General features: G+C 36.0%; 2 protein-coding genes and 1 pseudogene across 5 annotated transcripts; 2 read left to right on the top strand and 1 right to left on the bottom strand.

Moving 5' to 3' along the window:
- Window positions 1-15: 15 nt before the first annotated feature.
- LOC116110842 lies at window positions 16-12,894 on the top strand (annotated as a pseudogene).
- A 4,139-nt stretch (window positions 12,895-17,033) lies between these two features.
- Window positions 17,034-22,083, top strand: LOC116110756 (chloride channel protein CLC-c-like). 2 transcript variants are annotated; one of them, XM_031396983.1, is made up of 8 exons: window positions 17,034-17,285; window positions 17,481-17,715; window positions 17,794-17,994; window positions 18,292-18,469; window positions 18,955-19,217; window positions 19,502-19,771; window positions 20,074-21,202; window positions 21,394-22,083. In XM_031396983.1, the coding sequence occupies exons 2-8, from the start codon at window positions 17,519-17,521 to the stop codon at window positions 21,481-21,483; spliced, it is 2,328 nt and encodes a 775-aa protein (XP_031252843.1). In that variant the 5' UTR covers window positions 17,034-17,285; window positions 17,481-17,518; the 3' UTR covers window positions 21,484-22,083. The 2 variants fall into 2 exon arrangements, with proteins under 2 accessions (XP_031252843.1, XP_031252838.1); XM_031396978.1 differs by having other exon boundaries at window positions 17,035-17,285; window positions 17,490-17,715.
- A 342-nt stretch (window positions 22,084-22,425) lies between these two features.
- Window positions 22,426-26,106, bottom strand: LOC116110785 (SUN domain-containing protein 3-like). Of its 3 annotated transcripts, XM_031397010.1 has the most exons (6): window positions 26,017-26,035; window positions 25,902-25,935; window positions 25,691-25,820; window positions 24,242-25,497; window positions 24,067-24,152; window positions 22,426-22,975 (listed from the first exon to the last, which is right to left on the bottom strand). In XM_031397010.1, the coding sequence occupies exons 3-6, from the start codon at window positions 25,809-25,811 to the stop codon at window positions 22,747-22,749; spliced, it is 1,692 nt and encodes a 563-aa protein (XP_031252870.1). In that variant the 5' UTR covers window positions 25,812-25,820; window positions 25,902-25,935; window positions 26,017-26,035; the 3' UTR covers window positions 22,426-22,746. The 3 variants fall into 3 exon arrangements, with proteins under 3 accessions (XP_031252870.1, XP_031252865.1, XP_031252872.1); XM_031397005.1 differs by having other exon boundaries at window positions 25,902-26,106; XM_031397012.1 differs by lacking the exons at window positions 25,902-25,935; window positions 26,017-26,035 and having other exon boundaries at window positions 24,242-25,493; window positions 25,691-25,823.
- Between the last annotated feature and the right edge of the window lie 243 nt (window positions 26,107-26,349).

Raw genomic sequence — 26,349 nt, 5'->3', positions numbered from 1 at the left:
GATGATCAGGATGGAGAGGAACACCAGAATGAGAGAGATCAACCATCCAATTGGACTGCAGGAAACTCTCCTTACACGACAATGGTTGATGATCCTAATTCTGCTTATCATTACCTACCACCTGTTCTTGAAGAACCTGCTTCATCTTTTTCTGAGGGTAAAGACCTTTTGTACTTAAAAGCTTAGTTGTTGTATAAGCACCAATATTTGATATCTAAAATTTTAAAAATTGTGATATGCAGCAGCAGATGATGATCCATTGCCAGCTATAGAGGCCCTCCAAATTTCAGGCGAAGCTTTTCCTGGACGACAACTCCAGGCATGTGGATACTCTATTAATGGAACAACCAGTTGTAATTTTGAGGTCTGTTGCTTGATTCTTTCACCTTATGTTTCTTGTCGATTGGTGCTTTTGGCTATGTACACTTCCTGGACAGAAATGCCTTTATGAAGTTATTTTTTGATTGGATGTATGTAAAAGTTTATAATGCTTGATCTTGCACCATTTATTACATTGGCAGTGGGTGCGCCATTTGGAAGATGGATCTGTTAATTATATCGAAGGTACAGTTTTCCTTGTTCTCTTTAATATTGTCTATTCATGTGGTAGTTCCTGCCTTACATCAGAATCTGGATCTTAAGCAGTTTCTGGTTACAGGGGCAAAGCAGCCAAACTATCTTGTTACAGCTGATGATGTTGATTCATATCTTGCTATTGAAGTGCAGCCTCTTGATGAGAGGAAGCGCAAGGTATAAAATTTTCGCTGCAATATGATTAATTCATTATACTTAGCAATCGATTAGCATGTTGTGTGCATGCTTCTGGTCATTGTAACTTGACCATTTAGTTTTTGTCTGTTTTGAGTTTGGATTGGTATTGATGGTCACAACATCCTATCTAGCCTATGATATGAAGGTTGCTCCCATAAACTTGAACCAAGTTTGTCTGTGTAGCTAAAATAGAGTGCATAAAACTATTTACTTCTTTTAAGTGATTCATGTTGAGGTTACAGTTTGTTGCCTGGTTTTTAAATAACTTGCCTTCTTGTGATTCTAGGGAGAGCTTGTAAAGGTCTTTGCTAATGAGCACAGAAAAATCACATGTGGTAAGTCATTATTCTGTCATTTCGACCTGTCTCGAGTGTAATGTTTTTCTTTGTTTCCATGCTTATGATTGAAAATTGAGGCGTTTTCAAATTCGTTACAGAAACTACAAAAGCAGAGTCAATAGAAAAGTACTGCTTATACATCAGTTGTAATTTTTATTATTTATTACTTTTTTTAATGAGCAAAGAATGTTAAATATATATCATATACTTCCATTATCTCTATAGGAGCTAAGTCATTATGTATATTAACCAACTCTTTTCTCCTCCACCCCAACAGCCCCAAGATTTGTGGTCATTGTTGATCTCGGTTCAAGTTTCCTAATTGTAATTCTTATTCATAAACTATTTGTGAATAAAATTGTTGATAGCATTTGCATTTTAAATTTCTTCATTAGTTGAGTTTGCATCAATCCATGAGAAACCAAATCCTAGCATTGGTGTTGGACAAAAAATTCATTAAATTAGAGGCAGGTTGTATCTCTCTATATTTCCTAAAATGGAAAATTCGACACTTACCCTATTTTGCATTTTTTTTTTTTTAAATATTCTCTCTGTTGACTGGATTAAGTTTTTGTTTCTTTTTTGCCCTTGTATGTAATTTTTTTCCCTTTTATGTTCACAGATCCTGATATGCAGAACCACATAGAGAAGACTCTTTATAGTGGTCATGTGTCATATAAAGTTTCCTTGTCGGTATGACTCATATAAAAATAGGAAAAACTCATTTTATTTTTCTGTATTTCTTTTTTGCTTTCAAGCTCTTACCAGAAAGAGTCTTAATTTCTTTTCTTTTGTCTTCATCTATGAGGCATGGCTAATGGTTTTTATATGCTTTTTGTTGTTACAGACTGGATATCTTGATATATGGGAACCGGCTACTTTGGCCATTAAGAGAGAGGGTTACAGTATCAAATGCAGTGGACCCAGTGGTACTGTAATCACTGAAAAGTTCTCACTAACCACAAATGTAAGACTTTGTACTCAAATCTTATATGATGCTCTATATTAAGAGCAAAAGTCTCATACTATTCAATTTTTCCATCTTAAGAGCAAAATTCTGAACTAATGACATAACACATATGGAATACTAATATCGTGCGACAAATGTTATGATAGAAAATACATATGTGGATGGATACATCCATGCATTGGTTACATATGTTTATTATACTATAAACACAAGATTCCTTTGTTTCTTATGAAGCAAAATAAATGTCAATAAATTAACATTTGATTTAATGTTTTGAAACTCCGTGTCTAGCTTAGAAGGCTTTGATCAAGTAGGCATATTAAATTTTTATTGAAATTTTATTTCTGCAAGTATTTTCTAAATGAATTCGATTTGTATTATTTAGTAGATATTTTAATAATTGAGAAATATTGAAATCTAAATATTTGATCGTAATTTAAATTGATGAATCTTTCTTTTTGGGGAGGCAGGAAAGAACCAATAATCTCATCCATTTTTCCCAATTGCACTGAAGTTATGGAATAAACTTTTTAGTATCATTAATTCATCTTTACTATATCCAGTTTCTTTGCTTCTCTGCTTGTTTAAAATCCTGTGCTTTTGGGGAAGCAGGAAAGCTTCTGTGTTGTGCAACTATGGGGTTTCATAAATGCTTTGGGTCATATGGGTGGAAAGAAATATTAGAGTTTTTGAAGATACAAAAGAATAATGATTTTTGGTGGGATAAAACACATTTTTTAACATCCCATTGGGCGTCAGTTTCTAAGTGAATTTAATGATATACTCAACTCTTTTTCCTTGAGGAAATGGAGAGACAGCTGTCAATTGATTTTTTTTTTTTTTTTCTTTTTTCTTAAATAAGTTGTATGGTACTTTTTTCACAGGGATGATCCTGTGGTTCACCTTTTCTTCTAGATGTACAAATGTTTATAGTATGTTCTGCTTCTTATTTAAATAAAAATAATAAATTAAAAATTAGTGGACTAAGTGATCTGCAGTCACTGATCATCCTTATGTATGCATGTGCATGTGCTGGTTCTGATAAAATCAATTTCCTAGACTTAGGAAAATCAATTTTTTTTTGCTAACTTTGTAAATTCATGATAATGGCATACTTAGGTTTCTACTAAGCTTTTTTTACTCCTTGTAGGTAGCAATTTCTATGCAAAGTGCTGTAGAATTTGTGATAACTGGTTCTGGTAATGATGGGCAAGTCTTACGAGCAGATAGCAGCTCAACAGATGTTAGTTGGTAAGTATCAAGTTCTCCCTGTAATTCCACAAAAAGAGTGGGAGAGTGGAGCCTAACTCTTGCCTGTTCAAACTGATGATTACAATCTTGGAGACTTTTCTCAAGGAAGAAAAGTTCAAGCTTACACAATATGACCCAGTGTTTGAGAGTGGGAGAGTGGAGCCTAACCTTTGTGTGTTCAAATTGATTTAGATAAAATATACAGTCTACTTTGTGGTAGACAAGGGAATGCCAAGATCTATCTTTTATCATACATCCTCGACCATATAGTTTTCAAAATTTTTTAGATTTCTACCATCAAGTGGACTCACAGAATAGCCATAACTGTACTGAGGATCTGGTGGCTTGTCAAAGCTTTCTGTAGTGTTTAACCAAAGTCAGCAACTGGCTAGTGCTTTATAGATTTTTGTTTTGGACCCTTCACTTTGTAACTTGGTATTTCTGTTTTCGTGCAGTTCAAGGGATACAATTGTGCTTACGTTGAGATTGTTTATCAGGAGGGTAAGATCTTTCACTTCTAAAGCTTTTTTTTTTTCCTCTTTGCTTAAAAAGGACATGAGACTTGTTAACTTCTGTTTATGTATATTATTGGAATCCAATAATAGATAAAATTGTTTCTCTCAAATTATGTCCTTTTGTCTGTTTGTAGAAGTGCCAATTTTGAATCTTTTCTTTGTTTGTTTGGCATCTTGTGTTCCAAGTGACTCTGTTTTTGAGTGTTCACAGTTGTGACCGTTGATTGATAACACTTTACATGCATATTTATGGCTTCATGTTTTATAGATAGAAACATGTATCTCCTTACCTGGAGTGTAATTTTGGACTTTTGTAGTACGTCATGTTTTGAACATATAATTAGGGAACCTTTAAAGTGGTGACCTGGACCAGAAGTTTAGACTTAACAAGTCTTCTTTTGAGTCAACGTCGCCCTCTTTCTTAGCATCATATTTAGATTTTAAATGTTGTCATTTGAAAAGTATTTTTATAGTGGTTGGCTATACTGTTGCAGGCTGTTGAAAGGAGGAAAGGAAAGAAAAGAGGTTTGTTCTTTCACAAGTGAAGCACATTATTTGTTTAGCTGCCCAGCTCAGCCCTAGGAAGAAGTTGTTGGATTGAGGATGTGTTATCAAATAGGTGGGGGGATTCATCATGCTGCTAAAATTTGCTGAGTGGCTTTTGTACCATAATTAACATTCATTATGGCAGGAATGAGCTTGAGTTGTAATTATTAAGTAAATGTTACAACTTTCTAATCCAATCCCGCCTATTTTTGTAGTCATTGCTTAAAATTCTGAAGTGGGATACAATGAAATTAACTGGATCTAGTGTTTGAAGCGAAGATATATCTATACAATGAATTTTGAAGTGGTTACTGTTCCATATGCAGGAGAGTTCTATATAACAGTGTTTTAATAATCAACAAAGTTTTCGGGTCCCAGTTTGATTGGCTGGTCAAACCTGGTATCAAAAAGTTTAAAATTTAGCAAATACACCCCTTAAAAACTACAGTTAAGTTTCTATATGTTTGAAATTTAACCAATACACCCCAAATACAAATCAGTGGCCTATTGGTTGGCGGCGGTGACACATCAAATGCAATTTCAATCATCCCTTGAGTCCATTCTTTAGAAAATCTACCCAAGATCTGTTCGAAATTTGTTCGATTTTGGCTAAATCTCACCACCGTCAGCATCGACAGCCCAAGCTAGATCTCACCATTGTTAGCATTGACAACCCTTCCCGTCGCCATGAAAATGCTCCCTCAACCACTGTTTTAAAAATCGGACCGGATCGGGACCTAGGGCCTTCTCCTGGTCGAGTCACTCTTTTTAACTGTTTCAAGTTTAAAATATAATAAATATACCCCTGATTAATACGCATTAGTCCTTGAGGGTTTCAAACCCAGTAAACACACCCTCTAGCTAAATGCAAATCGACAATGACCTCTTTTCCAGCGACCTTCCACCCCTAATTAGTAAATATGGGTACAGCAAAAAAAGGATACGGGAATTTTACAGGTATAATACGACAAACGGTGAAAAATACGTTTATAAAAATTCGGTCATAAAATTCAGATACGGAAAAAATACGGTACGGGTATATACGAGTTTAATACGGTGCACTGTCAATAATACGTTTTGAAAAATACGGCAATATCAATCTTAGTTTTAATACTTTTATGAACTACTTGGTTAAAATCAATATAACATTTCAAATACAAAGTATTCAATTAACCAATAACACAAATACGCAATATATAAATATAACTATATTCAAATTATAGTCTCGACTCAAACTTTAGACAATTCCTCTATCCCTCTTCCTCTCTCAAGCTATACTTTTCTCTCTGTTCGTCTGTCTCCATGATCCTTCTGCTAAGTATAATCTTCTTTCTTCTCTTACCTTACTCAGAAGCCAGAAATAACACTTCTGGAAACAACGACCAGAATGCTTATGAATTCTGCAAACCCACATCTTGCAGCCTAAAAGGCCCCCGAATCCGTTTTCCCTTTAGACTCATAAATCAATCAAATTTTTGTGGACTTGAAGGGTTTGAACTGTCATGCTCTGGGAACAAAACTCTGTTGCATCTTCCTTTCTCTGGCGATTACTATGTGCAAAAAGTTGACTATCTTCGAAACACTGTAACCATCATGGATGTGAATGAGACACCATGCTCACTGCAAAGTCTTCACTCTCCTAACTTCTCAGAGTCCAGATTCATTACCCGCATGCAACAGAACAATTACCCTGTCGTGAACTGTACTGAGTGGATTATTCCACATTTTTCTTTTGTAGCGGGACCCATCTGTGTTAGTGATGAAACAAATCTTTTTACGCAATGGATGCACATGAGTCCAGCAGCTCTCTGCCTTCATTTTGCAGCGTATATACATTTAGTGTTCTGGATGTGGTTGACCCGACTTATTTATGAGACGCTATGTGAGGGCCTTTACAACACGAAGCATCGACATTGAATGGAAGGCTATGGCTGTGAAAAATTAGGGAAATACTGTGGATTCAACACTAAAAGCTGAAAACGTGAAGAACTGAGGAAGAAAAGCTGAAGAAGAACTGAGGAAGAAGAGAAACCAACTGAGGAAGAAGAACTGAAGAACTGAAGAAGAACGAAAAGAGACGATTTTGTTTTAATTTTTAGTAAAAAAACCCACTAAAACGACGTCGTTTTGGGGGTGAGATTTTGTTTTTTTTTTTTTTTTTTTTTTTCTCTTTTCAATAATTCGCGAATAGTTCACGAATTATACGGAAAGCCTTATTATACACAAATTATATAACAAATTTTATAAAATACGTATACGTGCGTTTTATATGCGAATTATACGGCTGTCTGTACAATTCCCATATAATATGCATTTTTACTAACTAGGCTTCCAACTTCCCTTATTGTCAGAAACCACCCTCTGAGTTCTGACTTTCTCCGGTGCTGTCATGCTTCATCTCCAGCCGCCGCGTGATGTTTCGTCGTCCACCTTTGCCACGTGATTTTTCTTCCATTTCCCGGCATCGACAGGCTTCCTCAGCCACCGATCTACCTTCTCCCAAGCTCCCTTGCCGTCATTCACGAAGATCCAGTCATCTCACCAAAAAAAGCCACCGCGACCATTGACTTCCACCACCGATCTGCCATTTTCCAGCGATGCCTCTACTTGTTAGCTACCAATTCGCCCTTCCCATCATCCGATCTACCCTCCTTGGTGTGTCGCCACTGCTCTCCAATTGATCACCGATTTGCGTTTGGCCAGGGTTGTGTTTGCTAGATTTCAAAACTATAGGGTCTGATGGTATTTATCAAGGGTGTTTTTGTTAGATTTTAAACTTGTCAAATCATTGGTTCAACCGGCGGTCCAACCGGTTGGACCGGTTGAATATTGACTAGGCCATCAGAGCGGGTTGCCCTCCGGTTCGGTTTTTAAAACAATGCTCTCAACCTCCTGATCAAAGCCCATCTCACCCACCTCTTATTTGCCTCACCAATCACCAGCAAAAGCTAACTGTTATCGTCGCTGGTTTTTTTCGATTTTTGGTCGATTCATTCATCAAAAATCACCTCGTCACCATTGCACTGCACTCACTGATCTTTCCTCTTCAAAAACCCTAACATCTTAGTCTTCAATTGTTTGTCGATCATCATTCTAATTTCTAGGGTTTTCGATGAATAGGAAAATTGGTAACCTGACTTGGTGAAAGCCTTGGGTCCCGATTGAATCGGTTCAACTGGACGGCCCAGGCCGGGTTTTAAAACATTGTTATATAATATATCACCAAATATGGATCTTGCTCTTCAATGGGGCATTTAGTCATCAAATTTTTACCTCTTCCCAATTTTTAACATTTATATGCAGTAAAATAGATTACTCCTGACCATTCCCCCAACACAAACCAATGGACTTGCGAGAAAAATTAGAAATAATTATTTTTAATGCTACATCAACGATTTTTTAAACCATTAAATTGTACTGAATAATGACAAAAAATTTGTGTTATAATAATTTTACTCATAAATTTAAGTTAAGCAATTAGTTCAGCCACTAAAACAGAATAAAAAGATTGTTCACTTTTTGGCCATGTTAACCAAGTCTCTAAGAGAAAATTCTGCTGCATAATAAAATAAACAACGTGAATGCAGGTTTTGTGAAGGTTAACTTGATGTTTTAAGAAAAGAAAAAATTAGAAATTAAATTGGAATATACTAACAAAATGAGATTTTATAGTTTTTATATTTGGGTAAATTTGTGTCACTTGGAGAAGCCAATCATCCCGCACTTCCACCCGAAGGCCAAGCCGGGAATTTGCAACAAGAACTTTAAGGTGGTGTATTTGTATGTTTCTAGAACTTTAAGGTGTTAAATGAAATTTCCCAAAATAATACCCCTATATAAGGCATTAAGAAGAAGCGAAGAGGCTCGAGGGTTTTCCAGGAGCATTGAAAGACAAAAAGTAGTACTGTGTGTTAATCTTCTACTAGAATCATGCACGTCCAGTACTCGTTCTCAGTAAGTTTATTTCTTCCAATTTTCGAGCCTTCACTATGTATTGATCTTTCGAAATCTATCTTTTGATTTATTTTTGAAATGAACAGAAGATTCGTTGAAGCGGAGTCTGGAACTAAGGGTCATCATGCCAACATTCAGGCTTCTAAGGTAAATGTAACTTTCTTAAGACCGTAAATCTTATTTTATTAATATTTTAACCCTAAAACTTGTTTCCACAATTTTACAGGCTGTTGCTGACATCATTCGTACAACCTGGGTCCCGATCCATGTTAAAGATGCTTCTTGATGCTAGTGGAGGTGATTTCGTTTTCATCTTAATAATTGTATTGAAAGATTTTTAGATTGAGAGGTGTTAAGTGTGTTTTCATATGCTAGGTAAGTTTACTGAGGTTGTTTGAACTCTGTTTTACAGGAATTGTAGTTACTAATGATGGAAATGCAATTCTCCGTGAGCTTGATATTGCCCATCCAGAGCTAAGGTTTTGTTTAACTCTCTTTTATTGTCATGGATTTGTGTACCAATATATTATTGCATTTGCTTCGGAATTTGATTTTTATTGCCACTTTGGTTTTTCTTCTGAAATGTTGTTTGTGGATGGGTGGCAGTCGATGATTGAGTTAAGCCGCACACAGGATGAAGAAGTAGGAGATGGAACAACTTCTGTCATTGTCCTGGTAAGATTCTTGTGAATACTCATGCATGATCTTTACATCTGTTCTGTCTGGATAGATTATTAATTTTTGTATTTTAGTCCTGGAAAGTAAGATTGATGTAAGATAAGTGATTGTTTCAGCTGACGATATATATTAACATGTATGCTGGATATGAGATTGGTTAATTTGGCTGAGTCTGAGTAGTAGGAGATTCACAGTGTCCGTGTTTTGTTTGTGCAGATTATACTACATTTGAGTTCTTTCTGCAGCTTTTTGTAACCTTTTCAGGGAGATGCTCTCTTAGTAGTAGAAATCTGGTCCACTTGCTGCATTTTCATGCTTATATGTGATAGAAAAATCTTTTTGTTTAAAAGAGCAAAAAAAAAAAAAATTGACTGAATGCTTGTTAGAGTGTAGACGTTGTTATCTGTGTGGCTAAATAGCATATCCTGATATGGGTCCTTCTTTGCTTTTTGAACAAACATGTAGCTGGTGAAATGCTTCAGTTGCCGAAGATTTCATTGACAAGAATTATCATCTACAGTTATCTGCCGAGGTAATGTTGCTAGTGCCTTAGGAGTTCATATCTTTGCTTTTGATGACTTTTAAGCCTATAAAATAATTACGAACTGGTATTAAGATTTTTATTTGGTTTGCAGCTTACAACAAGCTTTGGAAGATGCTGTTGCTGTGCTTGATAAAATTGCAATGCCATTGATGCGAAGGATCGTAAGTTTCTTGAACGCTTGATTTCTTCACTTTGAGTTCTTGGCATCTTAGAATGTGTTTTGAAATGTTCTTTATAGTTTTTGATTTGGGAGTAATGAATCATTTTATGGCAGGTGCGACAAGTTAGGACTGGTTAAGAGTTGCATAGGCACAAAGTTCACCAGTCAATTTGGTGATTTAATTGCAGTAAGCATCTACTTTATGGTAAGGTATGTCATTGATGTTACACCTTTTTCCTTTTCTTTGAACCATTTGCTTAAAAGAGAGGGGAGGAATGTAAATCTTACAACATAAAGAGGGGAGTTATAGAAAAATCTTAATTGATCCCAGACTGTAGATCTATCCTAACCTGAGATTTCATCACTTAAAGTTGTGTTAAAAAGAAGGTTGAAGGGAGTTTTCAGGGTCCATGGTCCCCGCTCCCTGCCTCCTCTTCTGGTTGCATTCCGTTCCCATACGTCTATAGAAATTAAATTTTTTCCTTTTTATTTTAATTATTTCAGCTAACAGAATTCTATATTATTTAAGAAAATCTCGTATCTTGGATGCTCCTATTAATTTTAATTGCCTGGTCCTACTTCCTAGTAAAGCTGAAGAGACCTTAGCTAGCTTGAAGTTATTCTGTATGAAATTTTGATTCCCTAGCTTGAATAGAAAAACTATGAGGTTTGCTAGTTGTTCCTTCTCATATATATATATTCACTTTATGGTGCATGTATTCTTTGGTTGAAGTTAGTCCCACATGCGGTATGCATGCATGCAGTTATGAGAGCTATAAGTCTGTTTTGTACTTTTTGTAAAATTTTAAAATACCTAAGGTAGAGCAAGGAATGTTACACACTATGTTCTGAACAACCTGTAAAATGTATTGTGGTAGATAATCTGACTTGTTTTTGTATCTTTGTTTAACTAAAAGGATTTAGCTATCGATGCCACCACAACAGTTGGTGTTGATCTTGGCCAAGGGTTGAGGATGTGGATATTAAGAAGTACATTAAAGTTGAGAAGGTCCCTGGTGGTCAGTTGGAAGATTCTAGGGTTCTTAAAGGAGTTATGTTTAATAAAGATGTTGTTGCCCCGGGCAAAATGAGAAGAAAGATTGTCAACCTCGTATTATACTTCTTGATTCTCCCCTCGAATACAAGAAAGGGGAAACCAAACAAATGCTGAGTTGGTAAGGAAGAAGATTGGGCAGTCCTTGAAAATAGAAGAGGAATATATTGAAAACCTCTGCATGCAGATACTGAAGTTCAAACCAGACTTGGTAATTACAGAAAAGGGGCTAAGTGATCTGGCATGCCATATCTGAGCAAGGCTGGTGTTAGTGCAATCAGGAGGTTACGGAAGACAGACAATAACCGAGATTGCCAAAGCTTGTGGTGCTGTTATTGTGAAAAGACCAGATGAATTGCAGGAGTCTGATGTTGGTACTGGGCCGGCATTTGAGGTTAAGAAAATTGGAGATGAATTCTTTGCGTTCATTGTAAATTGCAAAGATCCAAAGGCTTGTACTGTTCTTTTAAGGGGTGCCAGTAAGGATCTCCTGAACGAAGTGGAAAGAAATCTGCAGGTATTTGAGTCTAACTGATGTTCACAATTATTCTTTCTGGAAAATTATAGCTTTTTTTTTGTGGGGGGTTGTGAATCTGGTTACTTACAGGATGCTATCGTGTGGCAAGAATATAATCAAGAATCCAAACTTGTTCCTGGTGGTGGGGCTACAGAGTTAACAGTATCAGCCACTTTGAAGCAAAAGAGTTCATCAATTGAAGGAATTGAAAAGGGGAAGTTTTAAGTTGAATCATTTGATCATTCATCAGTGAATTTTCCAAATGATTTGGAGTTGTGAATGTTTCTTAATCACACTGTAATATAATAGGTGAAAAAAGGAAGTGAACTTGACTTCTGTGTTTCGTTTTTTTTTTTAATATTATTAATTATTTATGTTTTATATTGTTCTTTTGTTAATGCTCAATTGTAAAACAGTGGCCTTACGAAGCTGCTGCGATTGCCTTTGAGGCTATACCACGGACATTGGCACAGAATTGTGGGGTTAATGTGATTCGGACCATGACTGCCTTGCAAGGAAAGGTATGAATTCTTCTGGAGTGTGGTTGTATATTGTTGATTAACTTTATTCATTTCATACGTATACTAACTGTTCTAAACTGAGATTTTCAGAAACCTCATTTATGGTTCCTGTTTCCAGTAAAGCTGATTTGTCTGGATCTGTTTTGCAATTTATTGATGTTTTAAATTTTGGAATTTGTCTTGTCTGATGATCCCTTGTAAATGTCTTGTCTGCTAGGGTTGTCCCTTTTGGAATTTGCTTAATGAATTTATTATTGAATATAACCACTTATGCTGATTTATCTTCTTTCTATTGTTCTCAAACTATTACTGTAGCATGCAAATGGTGAAAACGCCTGGGTTGGCATAGATGGAAACACCGGTGCAATTACTGACATGAAAGAGCAAAAGGTTTGATCATATTGTTATCTTATTATTTCTCTTGTTTATGGTAGAATTTTGTTGTGAAAATTCTTGGTAATATTTTTGTTTCTCTCTTGAACTTGTTCTTCCATAAATTTTGTCCAATTTGTTACTTATACACCTTGTTTGGTACCAAAACCACGGAATCTGATGTTTGTAACTAGGAATTTGATGATGGATACTTAACTATATGCTTGTTTCTTTGTGATCAGATCTGGGATGCATACAATGTGAAAGCACAAACCTTTAAAACAGCAATTGAAGCTGCCTGCATGCTTTTGAGGATTGATGACATTGTAAGTGGGATTAAGAAGAAGCAGGCCCCTGGCACAGGCCAAGCACCATCAAAACCCAAGATTGAGACAGAAGCAGATGCAGACGGTGAGCAAATACTTCCTGACTAAAGCTGTTGAACAGTTTGGCTGACTTGGTGGTTAAAGTATTTGACAAAATGCTGGTTTGTTGTTTTGTCGGCTGTCCAAGGTTTGGTTGATTACATTGTTTTTCTTTTCCAAAATTTTGAGGCCTTGGCTGTGGTTGCTGTTGTTTTAGTTATTGTAACTGTTATTAGTTCCAAGTGTTCAAACACTTAGAGAAAAGCTGTGATATTTTATCTTTGTATGTGAACTTTTTAGGACAAGTTTTTATCAAGTGCCATCTAAAGTGTTGTGTAGGCTCTTCCCAGTTTGTGCTTCTTTTTATATTTACAAGTTCTTGTAGATTACAAAAGATGACTAATAGTGATAGAAATTACTCTTTCAAATGGGTTCGGGGAGACCATAACCTTGTATTTCTTATATTCATAGTGGGAGAATTATGTTATTGGATAATCAAACGTGGTAATGTTATTATAACTGATAGTCAAAACAGTCCCAAGATTTTCAGAAGGGCCCAAAGAAGTTGTATTATGTGCTCTATTGCAACAAACTCTTTACCCATTTTGAAATAAAAATGGATGGGATCCAACCCAAGGGAGAAGGGCCAATCCCAATTGTATTATAACTTGTAGGGTTGTCACATGTAGAATGAACCGAAAAAACAGACCCACCACCAGTTGATTTACTAAATGCATGTATTCCAAATACTTTGTCTTAATGATTGTTGTTTTCTGATATATCAACATCTTCCCTACTATTTTATTGACGTTGAGTAGCATGAGATACCGTCATGCAAAATTGGAGACTAGCGAAATGGCCAGCCCTTATTCACAAGATGACTATTCCCCTCCTCAAAAGTACAAATTTATAGAAGCAAAAAGCCACCAGGTGAAAGTGATATTTCTTCTTTAAATAAAATTTGCATCTGATTTCGATTTGACCTAAGAATATAAAACAAATAAATTTATAAGTAACAGTCCATCCATTTATTGTTATGTGCCATCTCATGGAATCTCCTCCACATGTTTGATTTATAAATCAAAACTGAGGGAACTGGGGCAGGCTTCATCTTCTCTAAGGCAATGTTTGTCATCTTCTGTTTCCAATCTATCGTCAAATTTGATTGTTGTTCATTCCCTCCCTTTTCTCCTCTTTTTATTACCAAAAAAAGGTAACAAAAATATCCAAAAGGATAAATTTCAGGAATACTCGAAATAATTCATATAAAAAAAAAAAAAAAAAAATTTGGATTGCACTAATTATAGTCTTTCTTATGAGCTTTAATAAAATTTATAGTTGAACAGATAAGGAAGATAAACACTACCTAACCTACGTAAGCAACAAGCATTCAAGAGAGACATTATTATTATTAATTGAATTTTTATTATACAGTTAAACTTTTCAATAAGGAATAATGGTGAGACTAATTAATTTTATTACTACGAGGAGATTATAACTTAATAGATATATAGTTATAAAAATTATTGTTTTGATTTTTAATTTTATAATTTATGTTTTAGTAGTATAATATTAGGATTTCTATTTATATTTCAGTAATATTATGATTTCAATTCAGCACTTCAATTGCTTATTTTTTAAATGAATAGAAGATCGTGTCTTAGAACTAGTAAAGATAAGTGTCATTGATAGAACTGTAAATGCAGTTGATGCATAGTCAATTGATGTGAAGTCACAAACAATTACCAATGGTTTTAAGCACTGTAAAATTAGAACCCGTAATGTCAATGAATTGTAAATTACAAATGAAGTGGATGAAGAGAATAAAAGAGTTATTACAGAGTTGAGGGATCAAATTTGACATCTTCAGTACATTAATCAAATGAATATTAATGTTTTCCTCTATCATCCAAATGAACAACAAATTGTATATACTTTAACCAAGGAAGAAATTATTACTGCAATTAGACAAGAAGAGAAAAGAAATAATCCTAAAGATGATAGTATGGAATTACAAAAAGTTTCTTGGTATAAAGCTCTAAACATGCGTGGTAAAGAGTTTTGGTCATATAAAGAGTCATTTGGAGATGCTCTAACAACTCTAAAGCATAAATTATTGTTCCAAACAATTTTAGATAAATATTTTATTTCATCTTAAATCTTTAATGTAACATAATATATATTTATTTATAATATATAGATAATTATTACTATATAGAGATAATTTTTCTTAAGGCGAGAATTAGAAAAATTATAACTTATTACAATATAGAGTGTACTCTTATTTATAACTATCTCAAATTAAGATTATAATTTTTATGACTATGTAAAATTTATTCTTATATAGAGTACAATTATAGAGAGATTTTATTGTATTACTCCTTTTTAGATAAAAAATGTTATACCTACCGAAAGTTTTGTACCGAATAATTGCACCGAAATATATAGACTTCGTCACGTTGGACATAGAATACTGACGTAAATGGAGTCAGACTCTACCCATAAAAAAGTAACAATAATGCTTGAGTTACCGATAAAGGTACCGATTTGACATACTGATTAAGTTAAAATTTGAGATTTTGAGAATTGGGCAAGTGCATCGGTATGTGAAAATCGGTAATTTACTCGGTAAACGTAGTATTACTGAAAAAGTAATTTAAAAAAAAAGTAAAAGACACTAGACTCCCGTCCACACGAGATGGACGGCCGTCCATCTCATGCGGACGGTAGTCCATCTCATTTGTTCTACCAGCTTAAACATACACAATTTTGCAGATATATATTAAAGAGTTAAACTGAGACTGCATTGTAAGCAGTAAGCAGAACGTCGTTTTGGAAAATTGTAAGGGAAGTCAAACTGAGACTGCATTCGGTTTCCTCTCAGATTAAACTGAGAGTTATGGACTCTTTTTGCACTCCGTTTTGGGTAGTGCACGGTCACCCTGCTCAGCCATAAATGGTTGAATCTTACTCTTCTTCGAACCCTCCGAAAACAAAAGTGAACACAGACAGCTCAGTAGCAATAGAGGCTGCTGTGGCTGCGATAGCACGGGACTTTTTCGGCCATCCTCTTTGGGCTTTCCGGAAGACGGTTGAGTGGAGAGAGATTTGGAAGGTGAAACTTTATGCAATCTGCCATACGGTGGAGATGCTTCACGAATGGGCATTCGGAACCTTTGGGTAGAGTCTGACTCATTATATGCAGTCAAGATGGAAATGCTGGCTCTCTGAACCAAAGAAGCTATTTTACCGTTTCCAGTTCAGCTTGCTTCTTCTTCGCTTTTGATAATTTAACCTCCTTTAGAAGCATTTGCTTCTCATTTGTATCCCATTTAGATTTCCTCAGTATTGCTGACAAAACCTTATCTTTCTGGTCCAAATCCTTGCGTATCTTTAGAATTTCCATTGACAGTTTTTGAGCCAACAAGACTGACTCGTCCTTCTGCACCAAGACTGAACCAAGCTCTTGTTTTGCAGCTTCAACTTGCCTAAGTGCTCGGCCCAGTTCTGCTTCAAGTTGCCGTTGGTTCGACACAAGTTCAATAAAAGCAGTTTTGTGCTTCCAAATCTCAGGAGAATGATCTTGAGCTTCTTGCTTTGTAGCTTCTCTCAATTCTTCTGCGATCCAGAGACACGTGAAAGATCCACCAATTTCAAAACCTTATCTTTAGTCAATCCCCTGTATTATGAAAAGTGGATTCTGCTCAGAAGCAAGAACAAGTAAGAGATTATCTTAGTGAGTTTTAACTTTTAAAACCAAAGCCAGACCGTCTCTTTGTAACGTCCTTCTTCTTCCTACGTGAGTTGGAATCAAGAAGATTTTCAAGTGATTTTCCTTTCCTGTTTCGAGACCTTCCCGATTCTTTTAATGAGAGGAAGAAGCTTCAGCAACATATTGGAGCTCTTATTAATGAATTGAGGGTGTTTGAGAAACAGAAAGACGAAGCTGTTTTGGAGTTGAATGAAAGATCGAAGGAAACTGAGATTTTGGTTTTATTTTTAACAAAAAATATTTTAGCACCAAAGGGACGCTAGTCCATCTGTTGTGGACGGCCGCCGTCCACACTCGATGGACTGCCGTCCATCTAATATTTTATTTTTAAATTTTGTTATGGACGGTCGTCCATTCCTGAATGAATGGCCATCCATTTATAAAATTCTTTTATCGTGTCCTACATGACGATGTCCGAGTCACGGTCACGTATTTCTATGTAAATTTTTGATACCTATTTTCAGTGTCTGTAGCATTACTGTTTTTAAATATCTCCAAAAGGCAAAAGTATGGATTGAATATTTTTGTAAATAATGCATATGAATCAGGCCAATTATCCCAATTTCATTTACCATGTTTATGTATGTCATACCCAACAACATAAGTACCTTAGATACCGAATTTAGAATATAAAAATTAAAATATATATTAAATGTAAAGATAGTATCACGTGTACTCCGCTAAGAAGTCACGTTAATAGCCTAGGAAAATTTGTAATTTAATCAATCAATAAAACTATGACAAAGAAATTATTTATTTTGGTCCACTTTCCCCGAATCCCAGCCATCCAAGAAATTTTAATTTCAGTTATTTATTTTCTGGTCTAACATTAAACATTCCCCATACGTTCTTGTACAATTGGATCGTTCACTTTTTTTTTTTTTTTCCTTAATTTTCTTTTGGATCATCATCATCATCTTGATCTCTTAAAGACCAAGAGTTGGAAGCAAAGGCACGGTAAGTACAAATGGAAATACTTCGTTTCTCTCTGTGTTTATCTTTTTACTTCTGTTTCTGTCTTGCTCTATAGAAAAACCATTTATCAGTTCCTATGTTTTCTTGTCTTCCTTATCTCCTTGGGAGCATCAATCTCTAGAAATATATAATCATATGATCTCAACCCTGTTGTGCTTTTTCCTATTTAATTTTAAGATTTAGCAGGTTGCAGCGAGAGGTGAAAGAATCATAACATGGATACAGAGAATAGCGTGAATCATGAGCCTGATATGGATGGGCGGGACATTGAAAATGATCAACTCATGGATTGCAAGGAGACTTGGACCGCTGAGTCTTACACTCAACCACTTTTGTCGAAAAGGGTCAACACCACTTCCCAGATTGCCATTGTTGGCGCCAATGTTTGCCCCATTGAAAGCCTTGACTACGAGTAACTACTTCTATTTCCCTTTATTTTACCCAACGCTTGCTCTTCTTTTTTCTTAAATTTCGCTACTTAATTTTACAGGATTGTGGAAAATGAGTTATTTAAGCAAGACTGGAGATCAAGGAAGAAGGTTCAGATATTCCAGTATGTAATACTCAAGTGGGCGTTTGCTCTTTGTATAGGGCTATTCACTGGACTTGTTGGCATCTTCAACAATATTGCGGTGGAGAACATATCTGGTTTTAAGCTACTTGTCACTACTGATCTCATGACCGACAAAAAGTGAGCTTTCTTTCTATTATATGTAGCTAGACTTCCATTTATCAATTACTTTTGTTTTTTATTTTACCATATTAGAATTGTTACTAGGAAACAATTTACATAAACATGGCTTTTTGACCCCATTCATTAGACATGTTTCTCAATAATTGTAGTTTAATTCAACCTGGTTGCTCACTAGTTCAGCCATAAGAAAGTAGAACGAATATATCATAACCTGCTCTCTTTAATCTAATTCTGTCTGCGAGTTTTATATTCAATTGGTTGTATAACTGTTATATGATAACAATTCTGGTGCAGGTATTTTAAGGCATTTGCTGTTTATGCGGGATGTAATGTAGGTTTGGCTGCTGCAGCTGGAGCTCTGTGTGCTTATATTGCTCCGGCAGCAGCAGGGTCTGGTATCCCTGAGGTGAAAGCCTATCTCAATGGTGTGGATGCTTATTCAATACTAGCTCCAGGTACTCTTTTCGTAAAGGTGAGTAAAATTTGACACCTATTTATGTGTGTGCACTTTGTGACTCTAGACATCTCATTATGTGTGTGCACATTGTCTCTCTGTACATGTGTTTGAGTGGGTGGATTGAAGAACATATTAAAATATACTGATCTTCTGGAATGTGGAAGAAACCAATTGTGGTTCATAATCACTAATAGTCCAATAGATGTATATTTATATGTGTATCATGTAATTTTATGCCAAAATTTCTGCTTCCCCCTTTTCCTGTTGATGTGTGCTTTTATGCTGATTTTTTCTATTTAAATTGTGAAATTCAGTACATTATCTTTTCTTAGTCTTCTTTTCCTCTTTTATGTAAAAACAATTATTGTCCAACGATAGAACATCTACTCTATCGATACTTGCATGGAACATTAATATGTTCTCATTCTTTTTTTTTTTTTTTTTTCTCTTTTTTTTCGGGTAGTTGTGGATTTTATATGATATTACTTCATATATGGCAGATTTTCGGTTCTGTGCTTGGTGTTTCTGCTGGATTTGTTGTGGGTAAAGAAGGGCCAATGGTTCACACTGGTGCTTGCATAGCCTCTTTGCTCGGGCAAGGGGGTTCTCGCAAATACCATTTGACATGGAGATGGCTGAGATATTTTAAAAATGATCGGGATAGAAGAGACTTGATCACTTGTGGAGCTGCAGCTGGTGTGGCTGCTGCCTTTCGTGCTCCAGTTGGTGGTGTCCTCTTTGCCCTTGAAGAGGCAGCTTCTTGGTACCTCAATCTCTTGTATATTTGTTGATTTTGCTGCATGGCCACACATTGAATTTGGCAATAGGGTAGAAGCTATTGGCTCCATCAGAATATGCTTTTGCTTCGAATACATTTTAGCTTTAATTAGATTAGGCAACTGCTTGGGAAACTCAAACTGAGGAATATTTTTGTTAAATAGAATATAAGAAGCATACATAGTAATTAATTTTCAGGTGTATTTCAAAGTCAGGTTTAGGGGTTGTTTTCAGGATCAATGACATGTCATTCGTTTGGACACCCTTCAGGTGGCGGAGTGCTCTTCTTTGGAGAACATTTTTCACAACAGCAGTGGTTGCTATAGTCTTGAGAGCTTTTATGCAACTTTGCTCTTCTGGAAGCTGTGGATTGTTTGGTGAAGGTGGTCTGATAATGTATGATGTCAGTGCTGCAACAGTTACATACAGCAGTTCAGATATATTAGCTGTCCTACTTTTAGGAATCATTGGAGGCATTTTTGGAAGCTTTTATAATTATCTGGTGGACAAGGTTCTTCGTGTTTATAGCATCATAAATGAGTATGTTTTCCTATTTGATCACAGCTATTACATTTTCACATGGTACAAGAGATAGGTCATCACAAATATTTGTAGTAGCACAACAGCATTGCAATCATCTGTGCAGACTCTGCTTATCACTTTGTTTTAAGAAAAAAATACCCCCTCCCTCGCTATTGAGCTTCTTGATGAATTGTATACTAATTTTTATTTAAATTATACACTGAATATCTGTGATGATGATAATCCTTGGCTTTATTTATTCATAATTTATATTTTGTTCTGATACCAAACCCAACTGTTTACTATTTCTGCTGCTACAGGAGAGGTGCTGCCTTTAAAATCTTACTTGTTGTCACTATTGCCCTCCTAACGTCCTGTTGTTCTTATGGCCTGCCATGGTTTGCACAGTGCATCCCCTGCCCTGCTGATTCATCTGTTAGCTGCCCCAATACTGATGTATCTGGCAACTATAAAAGCTTCCAGTGCCCGTCAGGCTACTACAATGACCTTGCCTCCCTCTTTTTGAACACTAATGACGATGCTATCCGAAATTTAATGAGCACCAGCACATCAAAAGAATTTCATATTTCTACTCTGTTCATCTTCTTTACTGCTGTTTTCTGCCTTGGAATTATAACTTATGGGATTGCTATCCCCTCTGGGCTCTTCATCCCTGTCATACTAGCCGGTGCTGGCTATGGTCGTTTAGTAGGAAGACTATTTGAATCCATTTCCAAACTTGATACTGGTCTCTTTGCCCTCCTTGGAGCTGCGTCCTTCCTTGGTGGCACCATGAGAATGACAGTTTCCCTTTGTGTTATACTGCTTGAGCTTACTAATGATTTGTTGCTTCTACCCCTTGTTATGTTGGTTCTCCTTATTTCAAAGTCCGTGGCTGATAATTTTAACAAAGGTGTCTATGACCAAATAATGAAATTAAAGGGATTTCCTTATATGGAAGCCCATGCAGAACCTTACATGCGGCAGTTGGTTGCTCTTGATGTTGTTTCTGGTCCATTGATAACCTTTTCTGGTGTTGAAAAGGTAGAGACTATATTACATGCTTTGAGAACAACAGGGCATAACGGGTTCCCCGTGATTGATAATCCACCTTTCTCAGATGCGCCAGAATTATGTGGGGTTGTCTTGAGGTCTCATTTGCTTGTTTTGCTCAAGGGAAAATTTTTTTCCAAGGATAAAATACTTGGTGGAGAAGAGATATTGCAAAGATTTGCAGCATTTGATTTTGCCAAGGCTGGCTCAGGGAAGGGAATCAAAGTAGATGATCTAGATATTGAAGAGGAAGAGATGGATTTGTACATTGATCTCCATCCGATTACCAATACATCCCCATACACAGTGGTTGAGACAATGTCACTTGCCAAAGCTGCTATTCTTTTCCGGCAACTTGGTCTTAGGCACATGTGTGTTGTTCCAAAGAGTCAAGGGGTAAGATCTCTCTCTCATATGTAGATGGTATTCTACAGCTCTTCGTTTTCCTATAAGCCTTTTTCTTCTTAATTTCTTTTAATGCGTATTTTTATTATTTTTCCAATAGGAAACTAATGTTAACCCCTTAATGGCCTCAAATATTCCCCAAAGTCTAATTACTAGAATGTTACTATGTCTGCTCATTGCAGAGGCCTCCAATTGTTGGAATTCTGACGCGACATGACTTCATGCCGGAGCACGTATTGGGACTGTACCCTCATATCAAGCCACACAAGTAAATATCTGAATGAATTTTGGTTGTCTGCTATATGTTTAAATATTCATTTTATTGGTTGTATATGGTTACCGTCGTGTCTAGTCTTCATCAAAATGAGATCGTTGTTTAAATATTGTTTGGAGGCAAAGTTCTCCACGGATCAGTATTTAATGAGTTGTAGGAGAAGACATCGAAGCCCTTTTCTGCAATGAGAGTGTTGTTTTGTCATTCTTGAGACATCTTGCTCTTACTGTTGGATAGATTTGAAGCACCGTAGGGGAAGAAGGGCAGGCGCTTCAAAGTTCCCTTTTGAATGCAATCAAATGATTAATTTTCATGCAACATTCATACGATCTCAAGTTAGTTCTTTTGGGCGTGCCTCATGTAATAGTTTGTGGAGGATTTTTGCTACAGTATATTCTTGTAATAGTTGAATAAAATTGGCATATATTTATAAGTTTGTTCCTTCGTATGCAATGAACTTAGGGATATTATAATCTTTCTCTGTATAGAATGAGGGCGAACTATGTCAAGTATATGGATTATTGAGAATTCTTCATTATCATTGATTTACATTTATGTTAAACTTGAGTATTAAACAAAGCACTGACGCAGAGAATGATTATGAAGAAAAGGCCATATTTTCGGTGTCGGGAGATTAATATTAGCACACAATCTAGCAACTAGAAGAAACTCTTTGCTAGAATCCCTTATTGACTTCATGCTGCACTTATTTATATATGCCCCTCAGTCTCGGTTCATGTATTTATCTCAAATTTCTCGTCCTAATTAATGTCTTCTTATGTGACATTGATGTAAATGATAATAAAGCAACTGAAATCATGCAGGAAGACAAACCAATTCAAATGGAAAATTTGAGAATGACTTGAAATGTTTAAATGTTACTCTGAAAATTAATCACATAAAAGAAGTGGACTATGAATGCGGAATATGATACATATTATTTGCTTCAGATCAGACAAACATAATCATATAGGCACAAGCCAAGAGGAATGTCTCTCTTGGTGCATGATATAATATCCTCAAGGAAATATATGAAGTTTAGGATGGAAAATAAATCACCCCTTCTCTGTAGAAGCGACCAACACCAGACGATGCTCATTCTTGAAAATTTGCATATGAAAATAAAAAAAACACCAAAATCAAATTTATATATGGACATGATGCAATTTCGACATAATGGATAGTAGTAGTGTTTGGGTGATCAGATCTCTATCTCACATCTATAAAGAGAAACTCAAATTACTTGGTATAACTTCTGATTTTACAAGGAAAGAATAATTCCTATACTGCTAAAACATAACAGTGCGAAAATCCAGGAAATATTAGCACGACAAAATATCCCCAAGTCTTGTTTTCTTCTACATACACTTGTCATATCTGCAAATAGTTTAAAAGTTGCGAAGATACTACAAACCAAGCTTATAAGAAGCACAATGATCTCCTTATTTTCCACGTGTTCCTGATTTTCCAAGATTCTTTCCACCTTCAACCTGCATACGGGAAGCATTTTGTTAGAAAAACACATGTTTACAGCCCCAAGCTTACAAGTGGTAGATTACAAAAGAAACTAAAAGAGGAAAATCGTGCAGAGAGCAACAAAAATGATGTGCAGGAACAAACTCCACAACCGCTGAACACAAGAAACAATGATGTCTGATGCATGAGCGCCAACATACAAATGGGCGATTTTGGCAAATATATATTTTGCACTGACTGAGGCCAGGCCTCAAGTGTACGGTCAATTCTAATGTAGGATTGGTGAGGAATCCTACAAATAAAGCCTCTTGCTGGATTTATCAAGGAAATTTATGTTTTGGCTGCTATTCAGCTGAGCTCTGCCTGACATGTTATATCTTGGACCAAGGATGTGCTTTGACAAACATGATCCAACTCACGCACAAATCCCATGATCTGGTATACCATGTTGCACATATTAATGAAGATAGTTATCTGTATTTCAATATGATGCAATGCGACAGATATCAAATAAACCATATTTTGCAAATTTAGAGTTCCAAAACTAGGTATTGTCACAAGTATTAGCAATACAAAGTAAATCTCCAAAGAAAGGCCAAATGAGAATCCTAACTCATTAGTAACCATATAACAAATCTTAATTCAGAATTCGAAGCAATACAACCACCTATAATTTTCTCCACCTTAAAGCCATACAAATGCCTGGATTTTTGGTCTGAAGACCCAAAAAATAGAAACTTCAACAAAGGAAACTGTTCTAGAAATTGTCCTCTTCCATGCCAAAGCTTTGCCAGAAAAACATTCAACAAGCAAAGCATCTCAATTTAGTGGCCATTAACAAATGGTATCCAACTATTTTTTTTTCAGCTGATACCTACGACTTCCTTTACCCTTTTCTTGTTCACCAAGATCTAAAGTAGAGACTTACTTCCATACTCATATTATTTACTAAGTAGATAGGTGCAAGGGGTTTGATCTCCTAACCACTTGGTTAGAACAGAGGGTCTTTTAATCACTCAATCCAATCCTTAGCCCAGAGTTAACTTGTTAACAAGAGCTAAAAATGATGAAAACAATGTATAATAATGTTAGAAATTGGTTCTACCTCAAAAATGCATTTTCTCTGTTTAAAATATCTACTTGCAAGGAGACGATCGGTTTCCAGGACATTATATCTTGAACTTGCTTCTCCTGCAATGACAACATTGAGTAAAAATTATAAGGAAACAATGCTAATCAAAATAATATAAGTAAAATCATGACATTGATACTTCACATACAATGGCATTGTTCCTATCACCAAGATTCATCAAATCTGTGTTCATCTTTCTTAGTAGCTCATCCTTTGCCGCAATTTCTTTCTCAAAATCTGTGAAAATGTTCCGATACCTTGAGTTCAATTCTTCCAGGTACCGCTCCAGGACAGACAAATTCAAGTCCAATGCTCGCACCTTTTGCATCAATATTTTAATAACAGAATCCCCGGGCAATCTTCCCACAGGATGCTGCCGCAAGTCTCCAACTTGATCACCCACATCATTGACAGAAGCATCAAGTTTTGGTGCGGCATCATCAGGACCAGGTATTGTGTCACCTTCCTTAACGAGATTTTCATACTGACCATCAATTTGAGAGGGTGATACCTGTGGAGGAATTGCTTTTGGCTCATCAGCTGATTCCTCAGATGAAAGGAAATTGTCTTGAGCAGAGATCAAATCCTTTAGCATGTGCTCAACAGCATCAACTCCATATACTTGCACAGTATTCAGTGTGCAATAGAACTCTGAGCCATAGTGGCTAAGGAAATTTAATTTCAGATATCGCACCCACTTATGCTCTTTAAGAGTGAATCTCTGAGACTGTTTTATATTTTTAGCTGTAAAATTCCCAAGCAACATCCATGAGTCAGTTGGATAAACCAAACTACCAAGTAGCTCAAATCCCTTCAAGTTGGAGGAGTGGTGCTCAAAATTTGCTATTTCAATGGTATCTACTAAAGTTTCTTCAGAAAGTTCTATGACCACGAATTTCTCTTCAGCTGAGCAGGGATTGCGAAGGTATTTGTCCATGTCTTTGCCCAAGATGTTAGGTGCCCCCTTTGCCTCCTTGTTGGCAGCAACGAGCTTAGCTCCCTTAGAGGCAGATGCAAAATTATACTCCTCCCCACCAGGCTCTACTCTGTACTTAATGCTTCCAGCTTGGTGCAGGGCAGGCTTTCCCCTAGGATTAATCGCTTTATTTTTAAACTCATCAAAACCTAGTGGCACATCACGAACCAACCGATCACTCTTTGGTGTATCCTTTACCAATATAGTTTCACTCAGACTAAGATTGTCAGCCTCGGCTTGCTCTTTGACTAATGTAACATCTTCTCCTTCACATCTCTTTTGATTGCCGGAGACCGTCGTGTCATTCCCATCAGCAGAGTAACAACACATATCCACAGTCCGACACTCAGCTCCAGGAAGAAACACTTTCATGAATCCCACCCGGGCATCTGGCAGACATAATTTTTTATCCAAAATCTCTGGTCTGTCTATAACCACGCAACAAAAAAACAATAACTAGTGAACCGGATGACTACCCATTTGAAAAAAAGCAATAAAGAGCCAATCCGACATCATAGCAATAAATATTCGAAATCAAATACTGATCACACGACTTCAAAAACGTAAGTAAATGAAACAGAAGTTTCAACTTTCAGAAAAAAGTTGAAAAAGAAAGCATACCTTTGTGGGAAAGAGCACGAGAAATGAAGAACAGAGAAAGGCAACAACGAATGAACAAGTTGTAATAAAAAGCTTTTCGTTTTCTGGCGAGAATAAGAAAAGCGTTACGTGATCTCTGCATTTTTCATTACTGCGATTCCCAAATTCCGATTAATTCGACACTAACCAGAAAATAATAATAATAATAATAATAATAATTCAAATTAATTACCTGAAAGACGCCGACGAATCTTAAGTGTGATTCCCTAAGAAAACACACAGAAAGTTTGATCAACAGCACAAGTACTTAATTGATTTTCACTTACAAAAATACCCTTCTTCTGTACCAAAAAAGGAAGCGTAGTTGCGTCGGTTCCGTGCATGAAGATGCTTGTTCTATTAAAAAACCAACTCTTAACTAAATTATTGTTAATGTTAGCTGGCTTTCATTCGGTAAATATTTCAATCAACCAAAGAGACTTATTATAATCTGATATTTTAAAAGGTTCCTAGAATATGCGAATGTCATACAATTTGAAATACCAAAATATAACGTAACTTTTGGGTAAACTTTAGAATCACAATGCCATCAGTTGACCCCCGTCACTTTTTAGATTGATACCATGTTTCCGATAAAAAAAAAATAAGTAAACATAAAGTTCGCTATAAACACATTATCA

Source organism: Pistacia vera, unplaced genomic scaffold (genome assembly GCF_008641045.1).
Source record: "Pistacia vera cultivar Batoury unplaced genomic scaffold, PisVer_v2 Contig1183, whole genome shotgun sequence".
NCBI classification, from domain to species: Eukaryota; Viridiplantae; Streptophyta; class Magnoliopsida; order Sapindales; family Anacardiaceae; genus Pistacia; species Pistacia vera.
The sequence above is the reverse complement of the archived record's forward strand: the minus strand, read 5'-3'. Positions and strand labels throughout refer to the sequence as shown.

Bases quoted from the DNA above. Each gene is read 5' to 3' on its own strand.
- LOC116110756 (XM_031396983.1), top strand. From the start codon at position 17,519: ATGGATACAGAGAATAGCGTGAATCATGAGCCTGATATGGATGGGCGG. The intron at 17,716-17,793 runs GTAACTACTTCT...TTAATTTTACAG, and splicing joins ATTGAAAGCCTTGACTACGA to GATTGTGGAAAATGAGTTAT. The intron at 21,203-21,393 runs GTAAGATCTCTC...TGCTCATTGCAG, and splicing joins TTGTTCCAAAGAGTCAAGGG to AGGCCTCCAATTGTTGGAAT.
- LOC116110785 (XM_031397005.1), bottom strand. From the start codon at position 25,811: ATGCAGAGATCACGTAACGCTTTTCTTATTCTCGCCAGAAAACGAAAA. The intron at 25,498-25,690 runs GTATGCTTTCTT...GCGTGGTTATAG, and splicing joins TCGTGCTCTTTCCCACAAAG to ACAGACCAGAGATTTTGGAT. The intron at 22,976-24,066 runs GTAGAACCAATT...TCCCGTATGCAG, and splicing joins AGAGAAAATGCATTTTTGAG to GTTGAAGGTGGAAAGAATCT.